This window comes from Dendrobates tinctorius, unplaced genomic scaffold (genome assembly GCF_039654945.1).
Source record: "Dendrobates tinctorius isolate UK_male_01 unplaced genomic scaffold, ASM3965494v1 ptg000030l, whole genome shotgun sequence".
NCBI classification, from domain to species: domain Eukaryota; kingdom Metazoa; phylum Chordata; class Amphibia; order Anura; family Dendrobatidae; genus Dendrobates; species Dendrobates tinctorius.
This window is the reverse complement of record NW_027361698.1, coordinates 26,839,675-26,858,009: the sequence shown is the minus strand read 5'-3', so window position 1 is coordinate 26,858,009 and position 18,335 is coordinate 26,839,675. Positions and strand designations below refer to the sequence as shown.

Below are 18,335 nucleotides of genomic sequence, written 5' to 3'. Positions count from 1 at the left end.
CTGGTGCTTCACATAACAGTCCAGTGGGCGGTTCTTTTACACAATTCACAGCTATGCGCCTAGGGAAGACTATCATTCATAGCGTAGGACCGCCCACCGGACTCATACATGCAAAAAGGGAGTTGAAAGGATAAAATACACCTTATACTGAAAGTTTCCCACAAACATGTCTAGCAATCTGCTCTCTACCACCCAGCCGCAGATCAGAGGCCAGTCTCACCTGACAAGAGGTAACTGGAAGCTTCCCACCTATAGCACCGTACACACAGGCACGTGTACCCACTGCACACCCCGTACTATGAGAGTGCGGCCCCTCCTGAAACACTCTGCTTCCTAAGGTGTATAAGGCCCGCAGTACCCGCCATGTCACTGCCGCCAGCACTGAGCGGCTCTGTACACAGCGCCCTGACGTCACCGACCAATCAGGCGCCGTGTACCATGCCTCTTACTACACACGCGTCCCCTCTGCGCCTCCGTAGCCGCTTCCGGCCTCAGTACGGTGGCTGCAGAGAGTGGGCGTGGCCGGCAGTGACTCCTGCACTCGGCTCCTTCCTGCCCTCCTTCCTTTCTCTTCCGGTGACGGCGGCACCAGGTATGGCCGCTGTGCTGTGTTCGCCGCCGAGCTGAATCCTCCTCAATCCTGCTCTGGGCTGTAGATGATATGTCGGCTGAGAGCGCTGAGGTGGAGGGCGGACATGTTGGTCCTTGGGCATAGTTGTATTAATGATGTTGGTGCAGTGCAGCTCCGAGCAGTAGCGGTGGTGAGGGCTCTACCGTGGATCCGTCCTCCATAGTCCATGTGTTTCCTGGGCCCTGGCGCTCTGTAACACCTGGATGTAGCGCTGTGTGCTCTATACACCCATGTGCCAGGCTCTGGTTGTGACCCTGTGTTGCTGTGCATACTGGTTGTGCCTGGGTGCTGCTTGCCCTGTGCTGCTGTGAGCCCGTACGCCGGACACTGTGGTGTTGTGTGCCCTGGCTATTCCTGCGTGTCTGGCCCTTTATTTATTGGCATTATTGCACTAGTTACTCCCATGTGACATGCCCTGTGGTGCGGCGCGCTCCCCGGTTGGGCCCTGTGGTGCGGCGCGCTCCCCGGTTGGGCCCTGTGGTGCGGCGCGCTCCCCGGTTGGGCCCTGTGGTGCGGCGCGCTCCCCGGTTGGGCCCTGTGGTGCGGCGCGCTCCCCGGTTGGGCCCTGTGGTGCGACGCGCTCCCCGGTTGGGCCCTGTGGTGCGGCGCGCTCCCCGGTTGGGCCCTGTGGTGCGGCGCGCTCCCCGGTTGGGCCCTGTGGTGCTTCTAATAACTGAGCTTTTCCTCTTCGGGGTCCAGCATGGTCTCCACTACTGTTCCTGTAGCAGTGACATAATGTCATCAATGCTTAACCAGTCACTGCGCCTAGCTGATGTAGATGGCACAAGCTGCCAAGGACAGTGATGGGAAGCGGTGGTGACGCCACATTAGCAGTGCTGCAACCAATCAACGCTCACTGGGCTCATCGGTTCTACATCATCTGAGTACAATGGTTGCTGTTCTTCACTTGTGACCTGAGTACTGCAGACGAGAGGAAACTGAGAGACTGGGCTTGACCCAGGGAGGGTGAACCCAGTTTTTTTTATCACTGTGGGCAATTAATGTTTAAAAGGGGTCACACCTTTAAAATGGCAATAGGTCACCCCATTATATTAATTTTCAGTGTGGCAGTCACATGAGTGGTTACCTGAAAATTGCTTGAACCGGCACAAAGGTGTGTAATTTACACGCTATTGGGGTTTGGCATGATTCAGCACCTGCCACTAAAGAACCATGTTTTGGAAAATCTCTGTAACCACTATAAAGTGTGTCTCCGATAAAATGATTACTCTGGGTCAGTCACCACTATGGAGAAGGAAAATATTTCAGCAGTGCTTGACCTGTCCCTTTTCCCTTGTAGATCTTAAAGAATGGTTCAACGCCTGACATACCGTCGTAGGCTGTCCTACAACACAGCCTCCAACAAGACCCGGCTGTAAGTATTTTACGTAATACCCGCTAATCAGAGTCATTTCTATATCATGTGTATGAGGATTTATGGATTGTCTTGCTCCTAGGTCTCGAACACCAGGAAACAGAATTGTTTATCTGTACACCAAGAAAGTTGGTAAAGCCCCCAAATCGGCATGTGGCATCTGCCCTGGAAGACTTCGGGGTGTAAGTGTTCACATATATTTAATAAACAATGTTACTGTGGGTAAAATGTGTTAATGGCGGAGAGCTGACTCAATTCAGTAGTGGTCATGAAAGTAAGGGTCCCGTCACACTAAACGATGCACCAGCGATCCCGACAACAATACGACCTGGTCAGGATCACTGGTGCCTCGCTACATGATCACTGGTGAGCTGTCAAACAGGCAGACTCGCCAGCGATCAGGACCAACGAGGACGCTGGAACCAGGGTAAATAGTGGGTAACTAAGCACGCGCGTCACTTAGTTACCCGCTGAGTACCTTGGATACCAGCTCCCAGCGCGAGCATGCAGGTATCCAAGGTACACAGAGGGTAACTAAGACGCAATACCCATTGAGAGTAGGGGACTGAGAGTGATTGATAGCGCCTGAATTGGAGAGCATGCACACTCACCAATACATATGCATCCATTTATTTCTGTTATTATGGCTTATGCTCTTTTCCTGTGTAGCCAAATGCAGGAATCTGGGACTTGGTTTGCAATAGTAAAAGTTGCAGATTGCCCCACCACCTTCTCTAACTGGCCAATGTCTATGGGACGATTTAACTCATTTTTTTCCATCACAAATTCACTTAATGTCTCAGTAACGGTTTTTATTTACAAAATGCTTGTCTGTCAATTCCTGATTTGCACTAGTTTATGTGAGGGAACCTGCCTCTACTGTGGCTAGAACATGCTATGAATGAAGCCGTGCACTAGTGCTGTTAATCTGCATCGCCTGATGTGTCATAGAATCACATTCTAACAAGCACGTGGGCCGATTATTACACATGGTGCATTTATGTACAGAGTACCTGCAATGGTTGAGTGCCCCTCACACTAGCTGCTACTGACCACTCGAGCAGGCTCTTGGATTTGCTGGCCATGTTTATTTAATTGTAAGATTGCAATAATTTGTTGATGTGTTTTACTTTTCTTCAGATCCGAGCAGTTAGACCCAAAGTGCTCATGAGGCTGTCAAAGACCAAGAAACACGTCAGCAGAGCATATGGTGGTTCTATGTGTGCAAAATGCGTCCGTGACAGGTAAGGTTGTTTGTAATATTGTCAGTAAGGCTGCTCTTTGTGAAGAGCACTTTAAGAAGCACTTCAGCAATCTCCATCCTCAAAAATGATGGCACAGAATTATATCCTCAGTATTCATGACCAAAGATTTTGCACCATCCTTTATTTAAAGTGAACCTGTCAGCAGTTTTGGCCAATATAAGATCCTGCCACTGTCTTTCAGGGCTTATCCTACAGCATTATATAATCCTGTATATCTGCCCCCGATCCAACCTGAAAGAAAACTTATTTTTCTTATACTCACCCAGGGGGCGGTCCTATGGGTGTCGCGGGTCCGGCTCCTCCCATCTTCTTGTGATGCCGCCCTCCTGCTTGCTTCATCGCTCCCCGGCATCGCGCTCCTGCGCAGGCGTACTGTTGTTGTTGAGGGCAGAGTAAAGTACTGTAGTGCGCAGGCATCGGGAAAGGTCAGAGAGGCCCAGCGCCTGCGCAATGCATGAATTTGCTCTGCCATCTAGTGCTGTAGATGAGCCCTGAATGGCAGTGGTCGTATCTTATATCAGCCAATAGTGCTGACAGGTTCCCTTTAAGTTATTTTTTGTTGTAGCTCTGCATATGTCTTGTTGCTTTGTTACCCTTTTTTCAGCTTTCAAAATGCTTAGGAAAAAGAAAGAAAAAAAAAAAAAATGGATGTGAAACATACATGTAATGTAACACTAGATGATGATTAGTATTTTGAAAACTCCATCCACATGTATTGGGTTAGTTACTGCTTTGTGCACCTGTTACATTTGGTGGGTTAGTGATAGGTGGTCACCTAGCTGGAAAATCTGCTGTACATTGATATCGAATTATTTGGGGCATTTGTAATAGGAAGAACCAGGGCTGTGGAGTCTGTCATGGAAATTGAGGAGTCAGAGTTTTGGCTTTCTGACTCCACAGCCCCCTGGTATGAGCGAGTCGTGGGGTTGGTGTCATGGAAATTGAGGAGTTAAGCCCCCGTTACACACTGCGATATCGCTAGCAATATCGCTGTAAAGTCACCGATTTTGTGACGTTACAGCGATATTGCTAGCGATATCGCTGCATGTGATACTTACCTCCAACCGGCTCCCCCGCTGGTTATCGCTGATCACGCGAGAAGCTGCTGGATCATTCCTCGTCGTCAGCTTCCTGCTGTGACGACCAGCAACGCGTGGACGCAGGATCGCCGCGTCTGACAGGTAAGTAGCGATCCCCGTCCCCTGCGATGTCGCTGGTGAGATCTGCCTGAGTGGCAGCTCACTAGCGACCACCCAGCGATTCACCAGCGATCCTGACCGCGTCATATCGCTGGTCGGGATCGCTGGTGAGTCACTAGGTGTAAAGGTACCCTTAGAATCAGATGTTTGGCTTACCGAATCCACAGCCCTGGAAGAACAAAGTTTTCTGGGTGTATAGGATTACTGAAAGACTGTGTTTAAAAGTTGTGGGTAACACACATTTATTACAAGTACACCTGCATTCTGCCTGGTGTTGAGCATGGATTGTAGCTGATCTGTTGGACCACTTGCTATTAGAGTTGAGCGAAACGGGTCGAAAAATTTCAAAAGTCGCCGACTTTTGGCAAAGTCTGGTTTCATGAAACGAAACCCGACCCTAGGATGAGGTCGGCCACGAGGTCGGCGACTTACGCGCCAAAGTCGCGTTTCAAAAGTTTGTTTTGCGCTCTTTTTCAGCCAATCACCAGACACCTTGTACCTTGTTTTACATTACTATATAGTTTGTTGGATTTTGTCTACATTTCTACCAAAAATGAGGAAGGCTGGTGGAAGAGGCCGTGGAATTGGGCGGGGGTTGGCAGCTGGTAATGATGGTGTTGGTGGTGGATCTGATGGTAGTGGCAAGAGCAAAATAGGACCGAATGCAGGAGGTGTTGAGCCTGCGTCATCGTCTGGCTACATAAGGCCTCGAACGCTTAGTTTTCTAGGAGTTGGCAAACCGCTTTTAAAGGCAGAGCATCAGGAAAAAGTTTTGTCTTACATTGCTGACTCAGCCTCCAGCTCTATCGCCTCCTCTTCTTCAGTTGTAAAAAGTAAAAGCACTGAGTCGTCATTGGAGGCTCATGTTCATGAACCACACCTTTCCTTGTGTCCTTCACCCCAACCAAGATTGAAGGATGACGCAGGCCATACTACTGATTACTCCATGGAGCTGTTTTCACATACCATGCCTGGATTATCAAGTGAAATGGTGAATTACCCAGGCCAAGATGAATCTGACATGGAGTGCACTGATGCACAGCCGCTGTTGGATGATTCTGCTGGTACATTCACTCAGAGCACTACATTGTCCTCGCAGTGTACAGAGCCAGATTCTGACCCTGATGAGACTCAGGTGCCCCTTCCCGCACACTATACCACCATACACGGTGACACAGAGGAAGGTGCACATGACATAGAAGAGGAGGTGATGGATGACCCAGTTGTTGACCCAGATTGGCATCTATTGGAGGAAGAGGGTGCTGCTTCCAATAGCTCAGATGAGGAGCATCCACAGCAGACATCGACATCGCAACAGCTGTTATCTGGCAGGCCCGGAGCACTCCAAAGACAGGTTCCAAACATCAAAAGAGTTGCTGGACAGCTTGTCCAGAGGGTCAAAAGATCACAGCGTGCTAGGCCGCAAAATGTCTGCCAAAGTAGGAAGAGTGCAGTGTGGCAGTTTTTTGAACAAAATCCTCATGATCAGGCCAAGGTTATCTGTAAGAAGTGCGCAAAGACCTTTAGCCGAGGGAAAAATCTGAAAAATTTGAATACCAGTTGCATGCTTAGACATTTAACCAGCATGCACTTGCAAGCGTGGACACAACACCAAACCTCAAGTGCCACATGTGCAACTGATCACAACGAAGGTAGTCAGCAACGCTACATTGTTTCCCCCACTGTATGCCCACCGGTTAGCACAGCAGCAAATGTTGAGGTGTCGTTGCAAGGCCACAGCAGTCAGGGAATCCCACTGTTATATCAACGAAAGACTGATTCTAGGCCATCAGTAAGAACACCAACTCCATCACCATCATCAACCCTCTCTCAGTCCCCCCTGTCCACCGCTACTTCCACCATATGCAGCTCTCAAGTCCAGCTCACCCTCCCAGACACTATGAGTAGGTCAAGAAAGTACTCAGTCTCTCATCCGCGTACACTGGGTTTGAACGCCCACATTGCCAAACTAATCTCGTTTGAGATGATGCCCTTTCGGTTGGTGGAAAGCACAGCTTTCCGCGAACTCATGGCCTATGCAGTACCACGCTATGACCTACCCAGTCGCCACTTCTTCTCTCGCAAAGCCATCCCAGCCCTCCACCATCATGTGAAAGACCGCATTATCCATGCACTCAAGCAGTCAGTGAGCGGAAAGGTGCACCTCACAACTGATGCATGGTCCAGTCGGCATGGCCAGGGCCGTTACGTGTCCATCACTGCGCACTGGGTTAATGTGGTGGATGCAGGGTCCACAGGGGACAGCGTTGGTGGGACAGTGCTGCCTAGCCCACGGTATAGGAAACAGTTGGCTGTAGGCGTTCGACCCTCCTCCTCCTCCTCCAGAAGCGAAAGCTCGTCCACAGAGCGCAGTCGTACGAGCACTCCATCTGCAGCTGCCACTGTTGCACACGATGTGTCCCCCTATCGAGCAGCTAGTGGAAAGAGTACTTGAAGCGACAAACTGAGTCATGGCTGGGCAGTGTACATCTTGAGGCAGGCAAGGTAGTTAGTGATAACGGCCGTAATTTTGTGGCAGCCATAGCCCTTTCAAAACTCAGCCACATACCTTGCTTGGCTCACACCTTGAACCTGGTGGTGCAGTGCTTCCTCAAAAATTATCCGGAGTTAACAGCCCTGCTCCAGAAGGTGCGAAGACTGTACGCGCACATCTGCCGGTCGCCTGTACACTCCGTTCGTATGCAGAAGCTGCAGCGATTGCTCCACCTTCCCAACCACCGCCTCATTATCGACATTGCAACAAGGTGGAACTCCACCCTGCACATGGTGGAGCGGCTGTGCGAGCAGAGGCAGGCCATAATGCATTTGTGGGAGGATACACGGCCAGGCACTTTGAGAGCAGACATGGAGTTGACAGGTGTGCAGTGGTCGAAGCTGAAAGACCTCTGTAAAGTCCTTCAGTGTTTTGAGGAATGCACACGGCTGGTAAGCGCAGACGACGCCATCCTAAGCATGAGCATCCCACTTATGCGTCTGCTCATGCAAACTTTGACGCACCTTAAGGAGCAGGCGTCTGCAGCCAATGTTGATGAGGAGGAAGAGGAGGAGGGAATCCTTGATGACATTCAGCCATTGTCTGCTCAGGGACCTCTCCTGGACGAGGTGGAGGAAGAAGAGGAGGATGATGATGGGGATGATTACTTAGGGGAGGAGGATGCATCTCGTGGGGCAAGTGAAAATGTTGGCGTGGCAAGGTCTGGTACAGGGTTTGTGCGTGACTGGAGGGATGTGGATTTGCCAGAAAGTGCTCCTCCACCCAGCACTCGCAGTGCATCATTGACACCGGGAACATTGGCCCACATGTCAGATTATGCCTTGCGGATCCTAAAAAGGGACCCCCGCATTGCCAAAATGATGAACGATGACGACTACTGGTTGGCCAGCATCCTGGATCCACGCTATAAAGGCAAATTACAAAACATCATGCCACAGGAGAACCTTGACCTAATATTGGCTAATAAACAAGCAACTCTGGTAAATCGGTTGCTTGAGGCATTCCCAGCACACAGCAGCGGTGATTGTTCTCACACGAGCCGTACGGGCCGGGGGCAGCTTGGCAGAGGTGTTCGTGGTGCACACGGCAGAAGTGGCGTTGGAGACAGGGGTTTCATGACAATGTTGTGGACTGATTTTTCAAATACCGCTCACACAACTGGTAATACTGCATCGATGGAAAGTGACAGGAGACAGCAGTTGTCAACTATGGTTACAAACTACTTTTCCTCCCATATCGATGTTCTCCCACACAGGTCATTCCCCTTTGACTATTGGGCCGCTAAACTGGACACCTGGCCTGAATTGGCACAATATGCCTTGCAGGAGCTCGCTTGCCCAGCTGCAAGTGTGCTATCGGAAAGAGTCTTCAGTGCAGCTGGATCAATCCTGACAGAAAAAAGGACCCGTCTGTAAACCCAAAATGTGGATGATCTAACCTTCATTAAAATGAACCACGCATGGGTTTCCAAGGATTTTGTCCCACCTTCCCCTGATGACACATAGGGTGACAGAAAAATGGCTTGCTTTGGTCCACCTCTTCCTGGGACTTCACCTATTTCGCCTTTTGCATCAGCTGAATGTCCAACATCAACATATGCCACTTTCTAAAACTCCCTAACTGTGCTGCCTCCCCCCCCCATGGCCGGGGTCACCACCTAGCGCACGACACCGTGCGAGTGCCGTTGCCCTGGACAGGTGGGTAGGCCGACTCTTGGGCGCGGGCACTGGCACAGGGTCCCTCATAGTGCAATCAAGTGTCTGACGGTGGTGGTGCACACCCGCCGTCAGACACACCGCTGTACTATGAGGGGCCCAGTGCCAGTACCGACGCCCACGAGTGGGCCCCCCTTGCTTGGGCAGGGCCCCAGCATTTGCAATCTTTACCTCTCCCTGCTCCTCCGCTGTGTAATCTGGGCCGTCAAATCCATACTGTGCCTGACACCGTCTGAGCCTGCCTCCTGAGACATATATTTTGAATGTGTACGCTATCCATACATGTTATCTGGGGATACGGTACCCTTTCTAACCTTTGTGCAATCACGTGCAATCCATACTGGGCCTAACACCGTCTGAGAATGATAGATGGGGCCCACCATACACTGGAACATTCCAAAGGTGGACATCAGACACTGGAGCAGCATTTACAGGGCCCATTATACACTAGAGCATTAGAAATGGGGCCCATTATGTTTGGAGCATTATTTGGGCCCATAAGACAGAGCTTCATCCATGGGGACCAACATATACTGTAGCATTATGTGGAGCTCATCATATACTGTTTCAAACATTATATGGGACCAATGATTCTGTATGGAGAAATAGATGGGCCTCGTCATGAGATGTAAAAAGTGAGGTATTTTTCATTGTACTATATCGCTATTTCTCTGCCGTATCGGAGCATGATGAGTTGTGGTATGTGTTAATGGGGCGCTCTTTCGCCCAGGGCACATGAAAACCTGGAGCCAGCCCTCCCCCCCCCCCACACACACAGTCTGTAGCCAAATAACCCCCATTTTTCAGTGCGTAACTTGTATTATGAAGTTAATTAAGGTTGACAAGCTTAAGTAAGAAGAATTGATGCTTTTGGCATTCAAATGGGCACTGTTGGTGTGTTTCCTGTCCTCCTCTCACTGCCGACTTTTATTCCCCATTGACTTACATTGGGTTTCGTATTTCGGGACGACCCCGACTTTTCCCTATAATCGGACGATCTTGCTCGACCCGACTTTTGGAAAAGTCGGGTTTCACGAAACGAAACGCGACCCTAAAAAACCAAAAGTCGCTCAACTCTACTTGCTATTATAACATATTCTACTTCTCTCAATTTCACTTTCACTAATAAAATCACTTCAGCAAGAATCGATCGGTAGTGTTCTAGAGGAATCTCTCTCCAAAGTTTTTTTTTTTTTTTTGTTTGTTTTTTTTTTTTTTCACTCCATATGAGAGCATCATGATGTAGGTTCACATACCAGGAGAAAAAGCAAAAAGATAAATAAGGTCTGATGGGTATAGAACCAAAAGAAAACAATTGGATTTTTAAAATTTAGATTTTATTAATTAACTTTAAAAAAAAAAAAAAAGCTCCAGTCTATATAGACATATCTGAGTGGATCAGATCCGGGTCAGATAGTCACATATCTTGACTTCAGGTATTTCTGATGAAAAATAGGTCTAGCGGAGAGAGCATGATTCTCCGTTTCCCTATCGGGGGGGGAGATGTAGTGGCCCCACTATGTCTCCACGTAGGCTCGCCCTAACTGACCCTGAAAGGGATCCCTCAACAAGCCAAGTGCTTAAGTGCAGTACAAAATTTCTGAAACCTGACACTTTACTCTCTTGTAGGAATAACTGTGAGTGCCTGTTATGTAATACATGTGAATCAATGTGTGCTCACTTCCTAGGTATGTTATTAGATTAATCCCTTTAAGGCTGTTTTCACACACAGCGTTTTTTTTCGCGTTTTTCCCACGGATTTACCAAAAAATCCGCTCAAAAAACGCTTAAAAGAAGCTTTCCATTCATTTTAATGCATTTTGCACTTTTTGTGCATATTGATGCGTTTTTTACCGCGAAAAAAGCTTCGCGGTAAACGCAGCATTCTCCTTAATTTCGCTGTAAATTCCGCATTTCTGGCTATTTTCTGTGTGTCTGGGGACGTGCGGAAAAAATCGCGGCAAAAACGTGCGTTTTCTGGGAAGGAGTCCTGTTTTTATGCAGAAATTTTCTGCAGACGTGTGCACATAGCCTAATAGTCACACAGATTGTTCCACATAGACAAAGAATATATTTACTGGGATCCATCCAACGCTGTATTGTACTAGGACAGATAGTAACATCAATTAAGGTCACATACAGCAATATTGTCCATAAAGATAGATACAGTAAGAAAGTAGTAAACTAAATAATGCACATGTGACTTTAGTGGACACTCACATGCAGGGAATAGATATGTGATAACTCTCTGGTATGTGATCCTATTTAGTTTATCCATAGAGATGAACACAACCAGTGAGTAATAAACTTAATAAAGCATGTGTGACTCTTTCTTCAGTTGGCATTCACACGCAGATAACAAATATGCAGGAAGGCAAGGTTACAAATGTAACACATAAGGAGTTTTAATAAATCCCTCACATACTCTGATGGGACCATCATTATAGGCAGGTTTCAATTCTATAAACAGGATTAAACCTATGGTACGTATAGGATTATAATGAATCCTTCATACTTGATGTAAGAATACAATCATTCATGTCACTTATCTTGAAGCAGAGTACCTATCTTGAAGTACTATTTGTTTAATCCAAGATACTTGGCACATAATTTGGCCAATCCATGTATGCCAAGCCGCCACTGCAAGGCAACCTTCTTATGCTGGGAAACTAACCTAATATGACTCCTCTCATGGGCTGATGGCCTGCATTTATATGGGTAGGTAGGATCCTGCTGTAAATAAAGCTGCCGTGGGCTGTTTGTTAGTTACGTATGGTGATGGCTACTCTTAGTAAGGACCTGTTCAGACCAGTATTCTTTTTAGGAAGTGACGGTCAGTCTTTTGATATTAGTATACATAAACTTTCTGACTGAGCACTCCAGTCTTCTGCTACTGGCGGTTTTAATCACAGCAGGATCCTACCTTCCCATATAAATGTAGTTTACCGCTCAACAGAGGAATCACATTAGGATAAGTACCCAGCAATGAGTATTGTCTTATGGCTGCTGGGCATGCGTGAATTGGCCAAATTATGCTCTAAGTATCTTTGCTTTTTTTTCTATTTAGAGCAGTAATGCAATTCTAATGTCATCTAGTTCCTAGCGCTGCAGAGTGCAACTTTATTTGTTAGCCTAACTCCATATCTATTCAACTACATTCACATATAGCATTTTTTGCTGCAGTTTTTATGCAAATTAATAGTTGCATTTTACACTTCCCCCTGACTACATATGTGAACTGCAGCATTCTTTAATCCACAGCATGTTAATTTTTTTTCACCCACAGTAACTGGGGTAAAAAAAAAAAATCACCAACGGTTTTGTGGCGCTTTTGATGCATTTTTGGTGATTAATACTAACTATTAAACATTTACTGTAGACAAAACACACGTAATCCACACCTAAATACCTTGGAAAGAAAACGTTGTACACAGCAAAACCGCTGAAAAACTGGTGTTTTGTATGCAGCATTTTGACTGCAGAAGAAAATGCTGCGTGTGAACAAGACAAGGCCCTGCGTGTGAACAAGACAAGGCCTTATTATGTTGGGTTAAATTTTAAGATAAATTGGGGAAACATTTCTTGCAACATATTGAGGAATTTGACCCACAGTTTACTAGTCTTGGTAAATCTTCCCCTCTTATGCGCCCGGATGTTTTTTGGTTCGTGTGTATGTCGATCATATTAAGCTGTATATCATACGCTATGGCTATAAAAGCTTTTTCTTCTTTCTTTGCAGAATTAAGCGGGCTTTCCTCATTGAGGAGCAGAAGATTGTTGTCAAAGTACTGAAGGCTCAAGCACAGAGCCAGAAGGCAAAGTAACATCCCGTTTATTGATCACATCAAAATAAATGTTTCTCTTGTAGCTTGTTCGTGTCAGTGCTTTCTTCTGCCTCTTCTAGTTACAGCCCCGTGCAGCATATTGGGGTGGTCCGGCTTACAGTCCAGTATAGATGAATGCTGCTGTTAGTGGGGACCACACACACATTTTTCAGCTAATTTTACAGCACCCCTTGCTTATAACTTATTTCAATAAGGTTTGTGGTGTAATTTTACATACACAATTTATGTAAAATGGCAGCCCCTGAAGGAAGCATGCACACAACTGTGCACTGATTTTTGGCATACAGGTAAGAGATGAGCATGCACACAGGCCTACTATAAGGATCTTTACAGAAGATTGCTGCCTTTGTATTGGTTTATAAAGTTACTTTAGATATGTTTAGAAGATGTGTTATATTTTAATAAAAATAAATAGTAAGAAAGTGACCTGATTGAATTGGAGACTGATAATGGCATAGCAAAGAAAAACGTGGTTTTGGACAAATGGGATTCTTTTTTCAGAAATGGCTATTAAGTTTGAAGAATGGTGGTCACTCTGGGGTTGTATTGGACTACTATTCCGTTATAAAGGTAAGAAGCCAGTGTATTATTAAGGGTCACGCTATACCATCTGACTGTGGATTATTGAGCCCTGGTCCAGAATAATGACCGAAAACATGGCAAAGCTTTGTTTCATATGAAGAGAAGGGATTGCTGACCGTTGTGTACATTCCTCTGTACCCTAAAAGCGTGAAGGTATCATTCAGCAACATAATCTTGTAGAGTTAAGCAAAAAGACTCTCAGGACTCTGGTCCAATGCTGTCAGTCCAGAGCCTTATCCACATTTCAAAACCTGACCATCACATCCAAGCATAAGCATGAGTGTGAACAGGTGCTTAACCTAGAGTCACCAACTCGTATGCATTCAAACAAAAAACGAAGCACACTGTAGCGACAAAACATGCAAACATGAAAAATGAATTGCATTACTGCATTAGAAGTATGAAAAAATTGAGAAAGTTTAGCACATAAAATGGCTTTTATTTGTTTGAATGTATTTGAGTTGGTGACTCTGTATTCATTAACCTTCTGTCTGAGCACTCCACCTGTTAGCCGCAGGCGTTTTTAATTAAAGCAGGGCCACTACCCCTCCACAGTGATATAGACTTCAGTCTAAACAGAGGATTTGCATAGGTTCCCATTCAGGTGAAGACTTCAGCCTAAGTGAGGATAGGGTCCTGGAAAACGAGAAATGCCTTACCGTGGCTTCCAGGTACACATAAAATTGGCCATTTTATGCGCTAAACTTTTTCATACTTCTAATGCAGTAATGCAATTCATATTTGCATGTTTTGGCGCTACAGTGTGCTTCCTTTTATTTTTTTCAGAGCCTTATCCACGGCATCACAGTGACCTCTTCTGTTTACTAGGCCCTGTGCAATGTCCTGACTTTTGCAATTTTTTAAGCTATACTGTAATGTCTTTAAAGCAGTTGTCCATTGCTAGGTCAACCCCTTCTTAAACTAATGTTTACCCCGATAAAATAAAGCCTATACCCTCCCGTCCCGGTGTCGTTATGCGGTGTCTGCACTCGCTCTTTTCCGGGCTGTGATGTGGTGTTGACAGGTAACCCTGGCGCCCAATGGGCATTAGTGTCACTGTCTGCCTTCGTATGAACTGAACAGGGCTGCAGCTCATACCAGGTTTCCCCTTCGTGTTCAGTTTGTCTGAAGGTGGGAGACTGTGACACCAGTGCTGATTGGGCGCTGGGCATTACGTGTCATTCCACCGCATGAGAGTCCTGATACCACGAGTGCCGACACCACTGGGAACGGTGCCTAGAAACCGGGGGCGCCACGGTTGAATACAAAAAGCAGGATCCAACCCAGGCCTATATGTAAAGACTATAACAAACACAAAGAAGAAGATAGGCCATAGAAGGGGGATCACCACAAGCCAAGAAATAGCGTTTAGAAGCAAATTTTATTGGACATGAATAAACCAACACAAACATTTAAAAGTCATCCATGTGACATAAATATAACAACCCTAGGCTCATAATACAGCCTGCAACCTATAGCAATACTCCAAAAGAGATTATGCAAGTGTCAGCCAAATGATCATAGAAACAGCATACCAAATAATGGTTAACAATATAAAATGCCCTACCAAGGATACAAAAACCATATAATATATCTTATCTGAACCCTGCAAGGCAAAAATAATTGAGATGACAAGTTATTGCAAGAGCCAAACACAATATAAAAGATATAAGTAGTGACCAAATTAAGAAATGAGTCACTGAGGCCACAAAGATACCTATGGATAAAGTGCATATGGGTTCAGAGACAAGATCATAATAGATAGTTACCCCAAGGATAGCCGTTCAAATATGCAGATATTAAAACCACAGGCGTGTCACCACCCGCAGTGGCTTCGTCAGGGGTCCACTGCAGGTGGCGACACGCGTCGGGTACACATTGCACCTGGCTCTACTCCATATGGGTCTTTATATGTAGCACCATTTTCCTCATGTAATCTAACATGAGTGTTTTTTCCAGCCTGTGGTTTTAATATGAGTGTAGGCTTTATTATTTTATCTGAACCAGACATTTTAGTTAAGAATGGGTTGTCCTAATATTGGACAAACTCTTTAAGCTGCATCCATACCCATACATTATGGCTGTGATAAGAGCTATTATTCTGGTGTTCTGAAATCCCAGCAGAAAAAGCTAATGATTTAATCAGAATAACAGTCAATTTAGATATCACTATAAAAACAGCACAAACTTGAGCTCTTCTGCAACGTGGCCATGGCGCCTCTGCGTTAACTGGAAGTGTACATGACCATAATAAGTTTGTACACATGTTTTTTCAAACAAGGGCACCAAGCACATTTTTTTTCAAAGCACAGCAGTAAATGCTACATCTGCTCATCACCCATATGTAGCAGAGCCAATCGAGTTGTGCATGCTTCAAGCCTCCTATGGAGGCTATTGAAGCATGCCAAAAGTTAAAAAAAAAAAAAAAAAGTTTAAAAATAAAAAAAAAACCCTAAAAGTTCAAATCACCCCCCTTTCACCCAATCAAAATAAAAAAAAAAAATCACACATACACATATTAAGTATTGCCGCATTCAGAATCGTCCGAGCTATCACTAAAAAAAAAGCATCAACCCGATCGGTAAACGGCATAGCGAGAAAAAAATTCAAAATGCCAGAATTATGTTTTTGTGGTCGCTGCGATATTGAATTAAAATACAATCACGGGTGATCAAAAGAACGTAACTGCACCAAAGTGGTATCATTAAAAACGTCAGCCCGGCATGCAAAACATAAGCCCTCACCCAACCCCAGATCACGAAAAATGGAGATGCTACGGGTCTCAGAAAATTGCGCAAATTTTTTTTTTTAGCAAACTTTGGAATTTTTTTTTTTACCACTTAGATAAAAGAGAACATAGACATGTTTGGTGTCTATGAAGTCGTAATGACCTGGAGAATCATAATGGCAGGTTAGATTTAGCATTTACTGAACCTAGCTAAAAAACAAGTGTGGGATAGCACTTTTTTTTGCAATTTTACCGCACTTGGAATTTTTTTTCCCATTTTCGAGTACACGACATGGTAAAACCAATGGTGTCGTTTAAAAGTACAACTGGTCTTGCAAAAAATAAGCCCTCACGTGGCCATTTTGCCAGAAAAATAAAATCATGGCTCTGGAAAGAAGGGGAGTGAAAATTGAAAAAAAACCTCCAGGAATTAAGGGGTTAAAAGAAAAAACTCCAGAAGCAAAACCAGCAATGAAGGACCAATCCAGCTCCTAATGGTTTGGCGAATTTCAGATCACAATTATTCTTGCTCGTATCCTGGAGAATCTTGGGAGGTAGATGTGCTGCAATGAGACTGCACATGCCTATCAACAACTGATTACTAAAGAAGTTCGGCAATGAAAGTACACTGGAATAAAAAAATTTAATACGATCCAAAAGCACATTAATTGTGCAGTATCAGATTTATAATTAAAGGGTTTGTGAATCCTCACATACTGCGTGCTGGGATCAGCTGTCGCGTGCCTGTAAGTATGTTTGCATACATGCTGTAAAGTGACAACTAGACCTACGCGGACTCGATAAATGCAAAAGTATTGAGCAAAGCCGGACATGTCGGAATATGTCTGGAAGTGTGCAAATCGCATACTTTTAGACACGTGATTGCCCGTTTCTTGTGCCGGGGAATCCTATCAATGTGTATGATGTGAGGCTTCACAAGTCTGCAGTCGCGTAAGAGTGATTGCAGACTTTTACTCTAGGGCTGGACAATACCTTTATACTCTACGGGAAATGTGTTCAGGAAAAACAATCCCAAATGTTTCTCTATTCAGTAACGCATCTTCAATCGCCCCCATTCGTACGTCGTAAGCCCTGACGGAGAAACTGAATGTATACCAAAATGCTATGCGATCACAGCCTTAAGGCCCTGTCACACACAGCGAGATCGCTGATTTTGTGACGCATCAGCGATCTCGCCAGCGACATTGCTGTGTGTGACACACATCAGCGATCACCCCCCCCCCTGTTGGGTATCGCTGATCGTGCAGGATCATCCTGGGCCATTTTTTGATCGTTGGTCTCCCGCTGGCCAGCACGCATAGCGTGTGGCAGCGGGAGAGCAACGATCAGCGACTCTGCACGATGGTATCTAAGGTAAACGGCGGGTTTCTTAGAGCCGCGCGGCTTTTGGATACCCGCTGTTTACCCTGGAAACCGGCGTGCACACTGGTATCTAGAAACCCGCTGTTTACCTTAGATACCAGCTTGCTCGCTGGTCCTGATCGCTGGAGGGGCTGTCTAATGAGGTCCCAACAATCCCATCCATGTCGGATCGTTGGTGGGATCGCTGGGACATCGTTATGTGTAATGGGGTCTTAACACTTTGCAACTGGGGGACAAAGATTTTGGTTTTTGGAGAAATATGTTAAATCAAAAATAGAAATATTTGGCCATAATGACAATTATGTACGGAGAAAAAAAATATTATGTAAGCCAAAAAATACCCCAAAACGTGACGTAAAGGTGTGATCACATCGTGTTGTGAGCGGCGTTTTGCTGCAGAAAAGACTCCTGCACGTCACAAATGACCATTATTACCATGTCTACTTAATGCTTATAGGAAGAGGTCCCCAATTCGACAAGTAGTCCTGATTCGCCAGTTGCACAATACTTTGCTTGTTCTGCTGTAATTATATTCAGAAAACTAATGTGAACCGGGCCGCTATGTCAAATGTAATTATGAGTGTTCTGATATAGTTTACACTTATCCTATTTTGGATTAATAAATTCTAAATATAATTCTAGTGCAGTGGTTCATTCCTTATATATCATGCTGATTTATTCAGTGTCTCAGAATTTCGTGACATATAGTAGATCTCCATTTTTTACTGGCCAGCAATTGACAGCCCTCCAACCCTACCTCAGGATTAGAATGTGAGCAGGTTGCCAGATGCAGTGAGGCAGCAGAGGCAGAGCAAGGGTTAAAGGATTTAATTAACACATGAATACTCCACGCAGGGAGATGAAGCAATTTAAGTTAGGGAACGGGTGATTAAACGCAGGGCATATGATGGGGGAAAATAGCAGTAACTATAACAACAGAAGTTTTTAGTTGACTTATTGTGTATGTCAGTTCTTGGGTCGTGGATGTTGCTGAACCGAAGATGGCGTCCACAACGGCGGGCGCGATGCTGATCCGATGAAGTCCTATCGGTAACGAATCATCTTCTGGTGGCAGTGGTTGGCTTCTGGTACCTTTT

The 18,335-nt window shown here is 45.6% G+C and overlaps 1 protein-coding gene across 1 annotated transcript; it reads left to right on the top strand.

The window, feature by feature from the left end:
• The first annotated feature begins 439 nt into the window (after positions 1–439).
• RPL34 (ribosomal protein L34) lies at positions 440–12,567 on the top strand. The gene is made up of 5 exons (XM_073571981.1): positions 440–592; positions 1,932–2,006; positions 2,089–2,188; positions 3,147–3,250; positions 12,440–12,567. Exons 2-5 carry the CDS (start codon positions 1,942–1,944, stop codon positions 12,522–12,524), a joined length of 354 nt encoding a protein of 117 aa, XP_073428082.1. The 5' UTR covers positions 440–592; positions 1,932–1,941; the 3' UTR covers positions 12,525–12,567.
• Positions 12,568–18,335: the final 5,768 nt, after the last annotated feature.